At 37.2% G+C, this 12,278-nt stretch overlaps 1 protein-coding gene across 3 annotated transcripts; it reads right to left on the minus strand.

The window, feature by feature from the left end:
* Positions 1–1,473: 1,473 nt before the first annotated feature.
* LOC101857692 (membrane magnesium transporter 1) lies at positions 1,474–6,260 on the minus strand. 3 transcript variants are annotated; one of them, XR_001185407.2, is made up of 5 exons: positions 6,157–6,260; positions 5,199–5,251; positions 3,762–3,865; positions 2,082–2,350; positions 1,474–2,045 (listed from the first exon to the last, which is right to left on the minus strand). XR_001185407.2 is itself a non-coding variant. In XM_013090085.2 (4 exons), the coding sequence occupies exons 1-4, from the start codon at positions 6,227–6,229 to the stop codon at positions 2,272–2,274; spliced, it is 309 nt and encodes a 102-aa protein (XP_012945539.1). In that variant the 5' UTR covers positions 6,230–6,260; the 3' UTR covers positions 1,474–2,271. The 3 variants fall into 3 exon arrangements, 1 of the variants encoding a protein (XP_012945539.1); XR_004859341.1 differs by having other exon boundaries at positions 1,474–1,902; positions 1,938–2,350; XM_013090085.2 differs by having other exon boundaries at positions 1,474–2,350.
* Between the last annotated feature and the right edge of the window lie 6,018 nt (positions 6,261–12,278).

Genomic DNA, 12,278 nt, shown 5'->3' on the forward strand with positions numbered 1-12,278 from the left:
GGGGAAGGGGTCCTGGTTCCCCTTTATGAGACAAGTATGCAAGAGAAAACTTGCAGGAATAAGTTCACGTTTGGGCCTGTAAATAGAAGGAAAACTGAAAGACAGCATTACTCGAGTCGGAGTGGGATAGACTGGGGGAGCGCAGGTTGCAGTAAAGCTGAAACTCTCGTAGTCTTGAAAATAACTGACACATAACTCTAATCATCCATGCAAAAAGCCCGCGTTTTCATTCAGCTTCAGTAACAACGTTTGACTTTCATCGCATATACACTCAAGGCACCACCCCCCGAAAAAAAAAGATCGCGTCAACGCCGTTCATTTATTTCTTTTTTCTTATTCCTTTATCCTCAATTAGTACATGTAACACGGCATGCACTTAAAGCCCAAGTGTCAAAACAATACCCCCCCCCCTGGTCGTCCACACTGGTTAAGTCCCGGAAAACACCTCGACCAACGCGACCAGTGTGAATGAACTTTGTTGACCCTGACAGCCGACGGTCCCCGACACACGCGCTACTCACCACACGTATGAGGTCATGTCACGTGATGCGAATGAGCGTTTGAAAGTTCCACTGACAGGTCTTGGTGATGGGCCCGACTAACCAGAACTCAGACGAAGCTCGCTTTTAAAGCAACGGCAGAACAAGGAATAGATTATTCTTAGGCCCATGTCATAATTGTTACAGTAATCAGGCCACCATCGGAGAACTCTGAGTTATAAAAGCGAAAGTAGATCTTTGAGCGTATCCAAGTCGGAATTCAAAATCGATACTATGTCGATTTTAGTTGAGATAACGTGCGTGAGTCATCTTCTAGATTCGGCATAGATGCTTTAGAAAATAGCGTTCCAAGTTCCTGCCGATAAAAAACCCAATCGGTGCTTCCAAAAAAAAGAGATTGCAGAACTTTTTCTATTTTTTCTAAGAATCGGACGCAACAGACACAACAGCAAAAAATCAGGATACTGGCGATCGAAATCGGGAAAATCGGGATGCTTGAGATTTGGGGCAAAAAATCGGGATATCCCGATTAAATCGGGATGAGTGGCAGGTCTGCTTACCCGACCCTCCCTCCAAACATTAAAAAAAAAGAAAATAAAGCCCCTTCACCTTTCCCTGTACCAAAAAATCAATCAATGCCATATAACCAAAACAGCACTGAGATATAAGTAAATGTAGCAGCCTATGACTACTGTGAGATGATAAAATGACATGTGCAGAAAACAATGGGACAATAAGAAAAACCTATCTCCGTAAAACAAATAAATATCAATTTAAAAAAATAAATAAATAAATAAATTACTGGAGTAATTCAGAAAAGCATTCAAAATGGAGAGACACTGCAAGCCCGAGTATTGCTCAAGACTGATAAAAGTTTCCCCCACCACAAAGGCATATTTTATCGAGTAAGGCACGTCTTGAACCTTACAAAAGCACAAAAGTTTTGAGACATAAAACCGAAAAAGAGACTTAGCGCAAGCAATGCCTTGAAAAATTTATTTTGGCAGAGACTACAATCATTGATATACGGAAAGGGTTCAGTGTTAATTCTAACACATAAACTTAATTTCACCCGAGGGACATCCAACTCATAACAACTACTTTGATTTATACCAAATTGGCAGAGCAGAGCATGAAAACCCCCCCATAGTCAGATCTAAGGGATAATGTTAAGGAAAGGTCAATTTCTCGGCAACAGAAAAGAGATAAAGGATAACAATGAAGAGCTGTATTAAGCAACTCGATGCCATAATGGTCACATTTCACCAGGGAAAAGATCTATTACAACAGAAACACTGAAGTAAAAAAAAAAGAAGAAACAGAAGACAACACCAGTGCACAAGTTGGAAACGTGCCGTTACTTGGACGTCCCCTGTCCCACTTTTCAGTCAATACACTACACCTCCCCTGTCCCACTTTTCAGTCAGTACACTACACCTCCCACTGACCCACTTTTCAGTCAGTACACCACACCTCCCACTGACCCACTTTTCAGTCAGTACACCACACCTCCCACTGACCCACTTTTCAGTCAATACACCACACCTCCCACTGACCCACTTTTCAGTCAGTACACCACACCTCCCACTGACCCACTCAGGCCATCAGGGGGATCAACTTGGTGCTTTACACAAGCAAATACACAATTAAAATAATGAACAAGGAACAATGAGAAATCATCTCTAAAATATGGATCTAGGTATTACAGACAAGTTTGGATGAAATGAGAAGATGATGAATTGGAATGATCAAATGACAGAGTAAAAATGATTCATGTTTCGTTGAATAATGCTTTCCCGCGATGGTGGAAAATGTTGAATCCCTGGCGATTGCTCAGCATCTCCCAAGTCCTGGATGGGATCAGAGAAATGGAAAATTTAAAAATAGAGTCCACACAATAGAACAACTTGGGGCTCACGGAGGAAAAGATAGAACGCAGGCTATTTGCAAGACGAACAGAGGTTTGTTTGTTTGAGGAAAGAGGAGCACATTTTCAAAAACTGAATTAAAATATATATATATGGAAATTGAAAGTTTTTAATTTCTTTCGGACATAACTATGATGACACAAATGTGAACACAAAGACATTTAGAATTTCTTTTTTCTGTGATTTTATATTCTCTTCATGCTTATGTTTGAAAATTAAAGCAATGAGAAAGCTATTAAAATAATTTTATGTTTCATAAATTACTTTTCAGGGTATTTTTCACTTGTGTCATCATGGTTATGTTCAAAAGATATTTGATATTTTCCAGAGATTCGTAGCAAAATGTGAATAAAGTGGCATTTTTCCTCAGTCACATGCATTGTGAGCCAAATTTAATCTTCTGAAACGTTGCTTGCCTAAATTTAAAAAAAATTAATTAACATATATAGGCCTATATGAAAACAGAAAGTTTTTCATTTCTTTCGGACACAGCTATGATGACACAAATGCAAACACAACGGCATTCAGAATTTCTTTTTTCTGTGAACCTCACCATTTTAAATGCTCTCCATGCTTATGTTGGAAAATAAAAGCAATAAGAAAACTGTTACAGTAATTTTGTATGTATGTTCAAATTCTAACAAATGTGTCATCATAGTTATGTGCGAAAGAATTTGACTTGGTGTTACATAACGTCAGTTCCACAGCTTAGCCTGCCGTCAGTAGGTCCGTAAATGCATGTTTTTGTAGGAGGAGATATCATATAATACATACATGAACAGAAAAATTCAAGTAAAAACGGAATATATTAAAAACTTTATCATCAACCTTCTGTGCTACCTTTTAGGTACCCACCTATTGGCAAAAGCTCATCAAATACATGAAAGGTCAGCAGTAAAAACAAAACATCAGCACTTACCAACACACTATAACTAAGAATTACACAAATGAGTCTTAGGCAATCGCTTTATAACCACATCAAAATTTTACCTACATAAACCCATGCAATAACACAAGCAGCATCACCACTGTCATCACCATAACCTTTATGTGGTTGCTTTTAAGCACAAGGGGACTATCCCGACAAATGCCGTTATGAGAAAATCGAAGGTAAAGTTTTTGCCCCTTGTTCAGTTTCTTTAAAAAACAAGGAGTTTTCTTTATAACTATAACCAAACAAATATACACACCAATGAAACTAAACTTCCCCTATAGGTAGAGCAATGCCCACTTTTGGTGTAGGTCAAGATTTCTGGAAACCCCCGAAATCTGGGTTAGCCTGCTTGTCCTTAACAGCTACCATATATATAAAATGCCAAGAACTTGCTCTTACTTTGTGTCCTGCTCTGCACTGGCTTTGATTTCCTTGAAGTTCCCAGCAACATTGACCACACCATAGCAAGTCAGGAGGAGCCCAAATATGCACTGCAGAAATATCTGGGGGAGGGGGAGAAGAAAAGTCCTTGTTCAATACAAAATATCAAATAAAGTCTTCAAATAAAACATTCAGAAAAGCAGAGAAAACTAAAACAAAAAACTTGTTCACATAATTTGAAATAAGCTGAAGAAACCCCCCAGCTGTAGACACAGGTTGTTGCACTTCCATCCAGTTTCTGTTTATCAAGACGTGATGTTCGCTGCTGACCAGATTACCTGGGGTTAATTTTGTTTTAGTAAGATTATTATAATGGCACTCGCAACTGCACAAGGTCATATGAGCGCGCGAACAAAAAAAGTTGGTTCTATTCTCAACAGTACACTGCACAGCCCGATTCTGGTCAACACCTCTGCTAAAATGCTAAAAAATTTTATGTAAATAAATTCTTAATTTAAAATAACTTTTAAATAACATTAAACAATTTTAAACAATCTTTTTCACAATTTTCCATAAAGGCCAGGCCTTTATAAAAATGAAGGATTTTGTTGGGGATCAACAATGGAAAACAGATCTAGACAATTTTTTGTATTAAAAATATTTCCTTCGGGTCTCTCCAAAGTCTATACTTCTGTTAAAATGTGTCAAATGGTAAAATATGTGTCGCATCCGACACAGAAAGGTTTCTCATTTCCCTGAAGGAGATATTTGTGTGTCAGGGGTTAACAAAAACAAGGGATGTGCTATTCAATTTAAAAAATGGACTGCTGGGATATACTTAACCGATAAACATAAAAAGAATTGGAGATCAACACCAGGGGAAGAGTCATACAAAATATGTTTAACCCTATCTGTACGTCGTGTTTTAATATCATTATATCCATACTATGTGGGGAACTCTGGGCCACCACTTTCCAAAGAAGAAATTTACTCGTTAATCCGATCAGTACGCTTTGCACAGCAGTCTGTCAAAATGATTTTTTGAGAAATACTGAAAGTTTCAAAGAGATCTTCATACTACTAGAAGTATTCTAAAAATAAAATGTGAAGAAGACAACCCCGGGGATACAAAATGACCCCAGGGCGTACGGACAGGGTTAAGCACAGCTATGAGGCATTGCAAACACCTGCAGCAAACGTCACATTGTACAGTGGAGTCTGCTTAAAGTGAACTCGTACTGTTGGGACCAGAAGAAAGTGTTCACTTAATCCAAGGTTCAGTTTAATCCTTCTATCCGTTCACTTTGCAGTCACAAAATTATTCAAAATACCATCCGGTCACCTCGCCGGAGCGTTGTCACCGGCGCATTATTGCGCCAAGTGCCAAGTGAATGTTAAGTGTTAAAATGAGCAGTAAGCACAGCAGAGTGAATAATTTATGATTTAATCACTTACATCATGAGGGAGCATGCTGAAATCCTGCTCAGTCAGTCTCAGGTATGTGCGATCTGTATTCATGGAAAGACAAAAAAACAACAGGAAATCAGCTAAAAAGTACAGTAAGTAGCGTAACTCCATGACCAGTCAGAACCCTTGGATTCCGTCCTCACAGACTTCTGTAACTCATATTATATAAACACGAATAAAATGCTCCTTCCCAGTCCTCGCAGAATGGCAAAAAATGAAAGATGGCACCGAACTCTCACAAATAACCAAAAAATCTCGAGACTAGAGGTAAAGTTTATTTTCCCAAGCGTTCAGAGAAATAGTCACTTCCTTATTTTTTTTTTACTGCTTTAGGCTTACACTTACACATCAAAGAAAACGCGTTGGAACTTAGTTTGCAGTGACTTTTATGAATGGGCTTTTAGATTCTCTTGGTGGCCTAACCAAGAAAGACCTCACCAGTTGTCTAGATCTTATTGTGGCGGTCCCCGACTGCTTGGGCTGTGTGTGCACGCAGGCTTGTGTGTGTATGTGTACGTGTGTGTGTGTGTGAGCATGCGCTTGTGTGTGTGGTGTGTGCATGTGTGTGCGCACGCACTTGAGTGTGTGTGTGTGTGTAGCCTGTAGCTAGAGAAGTGTGGGAATCCATCAAAGACGTCAAACAAGATGGCTGTTACTATAAATATCGGCTAATGGCGTTTAGACTGTCGTTCTCTAGACTTTCTAAAAGTCTAGATCTAGATCTAGATTCTAGATCTAGATCTAGATTTAGATCTAGATCTAGATTTAGATCTAAATCTAGTTAGCTATCCCCACTTGTCAAGTGCCCAGCCAGGAGGGAGAAATCAAGGTGCCTCGTTGATTTTGCTGTATAGAATGACGCTTTTGAAAATGAAAGAGTGAACACATTTCCCCCAAGTCAGCCAAAACAACCGCCAAAAACCTTGGTTAGATTAGATATACTTACGTTGAGCTGCAGAATATGCTGCATGTGCAAGAGCAACAAGCCCAAGGATGACACACATTTTGTGGGTAGCCATTTTGGAGTTTGGGTTTTAATTTTTAGTTTGAGTTATCACCCCTGTGGAAGCCAAAGAGGTTATAAATAGAACTAGAGGTCTTAGCTGTGACGTCACGAGTATCCCACTTGAGTGGCGCGCCGCCATTCCTGAGAGGAAAAAGACCAGTCGGTGCACAGCGACACTTTTCATACTTTTCAATCCCCGATTAAGGAAGCACTGCGAATTCTTTCGATGTTGATTTCTTTTTCATGTGATTTATTTTAGCTCATCATTAATATTTTGTAGCTCATGCCCAGTATTTCTAGCTCATTCCCAATATTTTCTAGCTCACCCGCAGTATTTTCTAGCTCATTCGTAATATTTTCTAGATTGTCCCTATTATTTTCTAGCTATAGTCCTTAATAATTTCTAGCTCATCCCCAGTATTTTCTATCTCATCCGTAATATTTTTTAGACTATTCATATTATTTTCTATCTCGTCCCTAATATTTTCTAGCTCTTCTCCAATATGTTTTACCATCTTCCCTAATAATTTTTAACTCATCCCAAGAATTTTCTAGCTCAACCCTAATATTTTTCTAGCTTTTATCCATAGTATTTTCTAGATTATTCATATTACATTTTAGCTCATCCTTTATATTTTTGCGCTCATTCCCAGTATTTTCTAGCTTATCCCCAATATTTTCTAGCTCATCCCCAGTAGTTTCTATCTAATCCGTAATATTTTTTGGTTCATCCCCAGTATTTTCTACCTCATCATTAAATTTTTTAAGCTCATCCTTAACATTTATTTAGCTCATCCCCAGTATTTTCTAGCTCCACCCCCAGTGTTTTATAGCTCATACCCAATACTTTCCTGCTCCACCCTAATATTTTCCAGTTCATCCCTAATATTTTCTTGTTTATTTTTAGTATTTTCCAGCTCCTCTTATTATTTTCTAACTCATCCTCAGTATTTTCTAGCTTTTCCCTTGTATTTTCTAGCTCATCTGCAATATTTTCTAGCTCACTCCCATTAGGCATATTCATCAGAATTTTCTAGATCATTCCCAGTATTTCCCAGCTCATCCTTGATATTTTAGCGTATCCTTTATATTATCTAGTTTATCCTAAATATTCCCAACTATTTTCTAGCTCATCCCCAGTATTTTTTAGATTATTCCTTTTATTTTCTAACTCATCCTTAATTTTTCTAGCTCATCTCCAGTATTTTCTAAATCATCCCCAGTATTTTTAAAAACTTACCTATTATTTTCTAGTCCATCCCCAATATTTTCTAATTATACCCAAATATTTTCTAGCTCATCCTTACTATTTTCTAGCTCATCCCTAGTATTTTCAGGCTTTAACGTAATATTTTCGAGCTCATCCACAGTTGTCTAGCTCATCCTTAACATTCTCTAGCTCATCCCCAGTATTGTCTAGCTCCATCCTCAGTATTTTCTAGTTTATCCCCATAGTATTTCCTAGTTCATCCCTAGTATTTTCTAGCTTAACTATTATTATTTCTAGCCCATCCCCATTATTTTTAAGCTATCCCCCAGTGTTCATCAGTATTTTCTTGATCATTCAAAGTATTTTCTAGCTCACCCTAATATTTTGTAGCTCATCCTTAATGTTATCTAGCATATCATGAATACTATAAACTCATTTTTAGCTCATCCCCAATATTTTCTAGCTTATTCCTATTATTTTCTAGCTCATCCTTAATATTTTCTAGCTCACCGAGAGTATTTTCTAGCTCATACCTATTATTTTCAAGCTCATCCGTAATATTTTCTAGCTTATACCTATTATTTTCTAGCTGATCTGTAATATTTTCTAGCTTATACCTATTATTTTCTAGCTGGTCTGTAATATTTTCTAGCTTATACCTATTATTTTCTAGCTGGTCTGTAATATTTTCTAGCTTATACCTATTATTTTCTAGCTGGTCTTTCTTATATTTTCTAGCTCATTCCTAGTATTTTTTTGGACCTCATTCCTAATATTTTCTAGCGCCTCCCAATATTTTTAGCTGATCCCTAGTACATTTCAGCCACATACCCAGTATTTTCTAGCTTATACCTATTATTTTCTAGCTGATCTGTAATATTTTCTAGCTTATACCTAATATTTCAAACTATTTTCTAGCTAATCCCCATTATCTTTTGGCTCATTCTCAGCATTTGCTAGCTCATCCCTAATATATTCCAGCTCATCCCCAGTATTTTCTAGTTAATACCTAATATTTTCTAGCCCATTCGTTTTATTTCCTAACTCATCCCCAGTATATCTATATATCTTATCCCTAATACTTTCTAGCTCATCCCTAATATTTTCTAGCTCATTTCAAGTATTTCCAAGATCATCCGTAATATTTTCTAGCACTTCCCCAGTAATTTCTAGCTCATCATCATTATTTTCTAGCGCGTATGTAGTATTTTCTAGATAATCCCTATTACAGTAGTCTCCGCCTAAGATCCCACCGCTTACGATCCCGGTTCGCTTAAGATCCCGCTGTTTTAAGAAAACAAAATTTTTACTATACAAAAGTCACCCATAAGATCCCGCTCTGATTCACTCTGAAGGTCAACATTCGGCTAAGATCCCGCATTTCAGATCATAATTTGCGGAACAAAAACGCGGGCGGGACAGCCGATCAACCAAGAGTGAAAAGTTGAGATCAATATAAAATGTCAGTCGCGTCAAAGATCAGCGACTATCAGGAATGTGATCACATACACGTTGTAAAACTCGATGAAGCGATACAATGTTTGCCCCAGACGGGATCACACCGGGGTGTGAACTGACCGACACGTTTGTTTTCCCCGAACATCGCACTCACACCTGAGCTCTCACCCTAAACTTACATCACTCGCTGGGTGGGTAGGGCCTACACGTTCGCTCCAGGCGGGATCACATTGAACTGTGAACTCTTCCTCGACCATTAGCACCTGTCTCTACTCCCGAATTTGCGAGACAGACTGAATTTTAATTGGTGTGTTCACAACGTAATGGTGTGTAACGACAAAGGCGGTTGGGGGGGGGGGGGCTCAGTCAGAGATGGAAAGCTGTAAATTTATGACAGGTAAAGGGGAGGGGTATCTGGAAAAGCGTAGATCTTGAGACTCATGATAGGATAATAAGTGAAAAAGGCTCGCCTCATGCCCCTATGCACTGCGATAGGTCATCAAAGTTAACCACTCTTCGCTCGCCATATGCCATAAACCCACCAAGGGGGCACGCCAGTTCATCTTAGAGTGGAGGGAGACCATTTTATCGATTGTGAGCCTTAACATGGTTCACCATAGATTCTTCCCTGGGTTCATCTGTTAAGATCCCGGTTCGCCTAAGATCCCGCATTTCCTTGCTCCCGAGCACCGGGATCTTAGGCGGAGACTACTGTATTTTATAGTTCATTCCCAGTATATTTTACCTCATTCCTAATATTTTAAAGCTCCTCCCTAATATTTTTATTTTTTAATCCCTAGTACATTTTAGCTCTATACCCAGTATTTTATAGATCATATCCAGTATTTTCTAGCTCCACCATAATATTATTTAGCTTATCGCAAATATTCCCAACTATTTTCTAGCTCATCCCCAGTATTTTCTAGCTCATCCCCAGTATTTTTTGGCTCATCCCCAGTATTTTCTAGCTCCTATCTAATATTTTCTAGCTCATCCCCAGTATTTTCTAGCTCATATATAATATTTTCCAGCTCATTACCCGTATTTCCTAGCTCATCCGTAATATTTTCTAGCTCATCCCCAGAATAATCAAGCCCATCCATAATATTTTCATGCTCCTTCTTAATATCTTCGAGACTATCACTATCATTTTCGAGCTTATCCCCAGTATTGTTTTTATCTCGTCCCTAATATTTTTTAGTTTATCCTTAATATTGTTAAATAGTTTAGATAATTCTCGATATTTTTAGCTCCATCACCAGTATTTTCTAGCTCATACCCAGTATTTTCTAGCTAAACCATAATATTTTCTAGTTCATCCCTAATAATATCTAGCTTATCCCGAAAATTCCCAACGGTTTTCTAGCTCATCCCCAATTTTTTCTAGATTATTCCTATTGAATTCTTGCTCATTCCCAGTATTTTCTAGCTCATCTTTAATGTGCTTTTTTGCTAATCTCTTCTGATTTCTAGCTCATCTCCAGTATTTTCTAGCTCGTTCGTAATATTTTCTAAATCAACCCTATTATTTTCTAGCTTTACAAAACAATTTTTCAGCATATTCCCAATATTTTCTAGCTCATCCCTAATATTTTTTAGCCCATCCGTATTATTTTCTAACTCATCTCCAGTATATTTATATATCTTATCCCTAATATTTTCCAGCTCATCACTAATATTTTTTAGCTTATCCCCAGTATTTTCTTGGTCAATCCCCAGTATTTTCTAGCACAACCATAATATTTTCTAGCTCATCCTCAGTATATTCTAGTTAATCCCTTACTTTTTCTAGTAAATCCTCAGTATTTTCTAGCTCGATTCCTAGCATTTTGTATTTGACCCCCAGTGTTCCTCAGTATTTTCTAGATCATTCCCAGTATATTTTTTTAAAAGCTAATTTCTAACATTTTCTAGCTCATCACAAGTCTTTTTTTAGATTATTCCTATTATTTTCTAGCTCATTCTTAATATTTTCAATCTCCATCCCCAGTATTTTCTAGCTCATCACCAGTATTTTCTAGGTCACCCCTAATATTTTCTAGCTCATCCCCAGTACTTTTTAGCTCGTATCCAGTTCTCATTATTTTTTAAACTCAGCCCTAATATTTTCTCGCTCATTCCCAATACTTTCAACCTGATCCCTAAAACTTTCTAGCTCATCCCTAATATGTTTCTGCTCATCCTTATTTCCTTAAAGCTCATCCGTAATATTTTCTAGCTCTTCCCCAGTATTTTCTAGCTGATCCGTAATATTTTCTAGATTATCCCTATTACTATTATTGTCTATTATAGCTCATCCCTAATATTTTTTTAGCTCCATCTCCAGTATTTTATAGCTCACACAGAGTATTTTCTAGCTCACACCCAGTATTTTCTAGCTCGACCATAATATTTTCGAGCTCATCCCTAATATTATCTAGCTTATCACGAATATTCCCAACCTTTTTAAGCTCATCCTCAATATTTTCTAAATTATTCCTATTATTCTTAGCTTATCCCTAGTATTTTAAATTCACCCCCAGCATTTGCTAGCTCATCCCTAATGAATTTTAGAGCATCCTCAATATTTTCTAGCTCCTCCCTAATATTTTCTATCTAATCCCCAGTATTTAAAAAGTCTTCTGTAATAATTTCGAGCTCATTACCAATAATTTCTAGTTCATCTGCAATGTTTTTCTAGCTCATCCCTAATTTTTTTTACCACCTCCATATTAAGGTTTAGCTCATCCCTTGTATTTTCTAGCCCATCCATTGCATTTTCTAGCTCATCCATATTATTATAATCTAGATTATCCCTATTATTCTCTAGCTCATCATAAATATTTTCTAGCTTATTCCCAATTTTTTTTTAGCTGATCCCTAATATTTTTTTAGCTCATCCGTAATTTTTCCGAACTAATCTCCAGTATTTCTATATACCTTATCCCTAATATTTTTTTTAGCTCATCCTTGATATTTTTTAACTCACTCCCAGTATTTTCTAGGTCCATCCAAAATAACTTATAGCTCAACCACAGTATTTTTTTAGCACAATCTTAATATTGTCTAGCTCATCCCCAGTATTTTCTAGCTCAACCCTAATATTTTCTAGCTCATCTTTAGTATTTTGTAGATTATTCTTATTATTTAAATATCTAAATCTAGCTCATCCTTCATATTTTCTACCTCATCCTAAGTATTTTCTAGTTCATTTATAATAGTTTCTAGCTCATCCCCAGTATTTTCTAGCTCTGTAAGATTTTTTAGCTCCTGCCCAGTAGTTTCTGGCTCTGCCCAAGTACTTTCTAACTCATTCATCACTAATATTTTCTATCTCTTTCCCAGTATTTTGTAGTTCACCCGTAAGATTTTCTAGATTATCCCTATTATTTAATGGCTCATCCCTAGCATTTCA

Source organism: Aplysia californica, unplaced genomic scaffold (assembly GCF_000002075.1).
Source record: "Aplysia californica isolate F4 #8 unplaced genomic scaffold, AplCal3.0 scaffold01136, whole genome shotgun sequence".
NCBI classification, from domain to species: domain Eukaryota; kingdom Metazoa; phylum Mollusca; class Gastropoda; order Aplysiida; family Aplysiidae; genus Aplysia; species Aplysia californica.

Excerpts from the sequence above, each read along its gene's own strand:
- LOC101857692 (XM_013090085.2), bottom strand. The coding sequence starts at position 6,229 with ATGGCTACCCACAAAATGTGTGTCATCCTTGGGCTTGTTGCTCTTGCA. Across the intron at positions 5,252-6,156 it reads AGCATATTCTGCAGCTCAAC|ATCGCACATACCTGAGACTG; the intron begins GTAAGTATATCT and ends CCATGAATACAG. Across the intron at positions 2,351-3,761 it reads AGTGCAGAGCAGGACACAAA|GACTTGGGAGATGCTGAGCA; the intron begins GTAAGAGCAAGT and ends GATCCCATCCAG.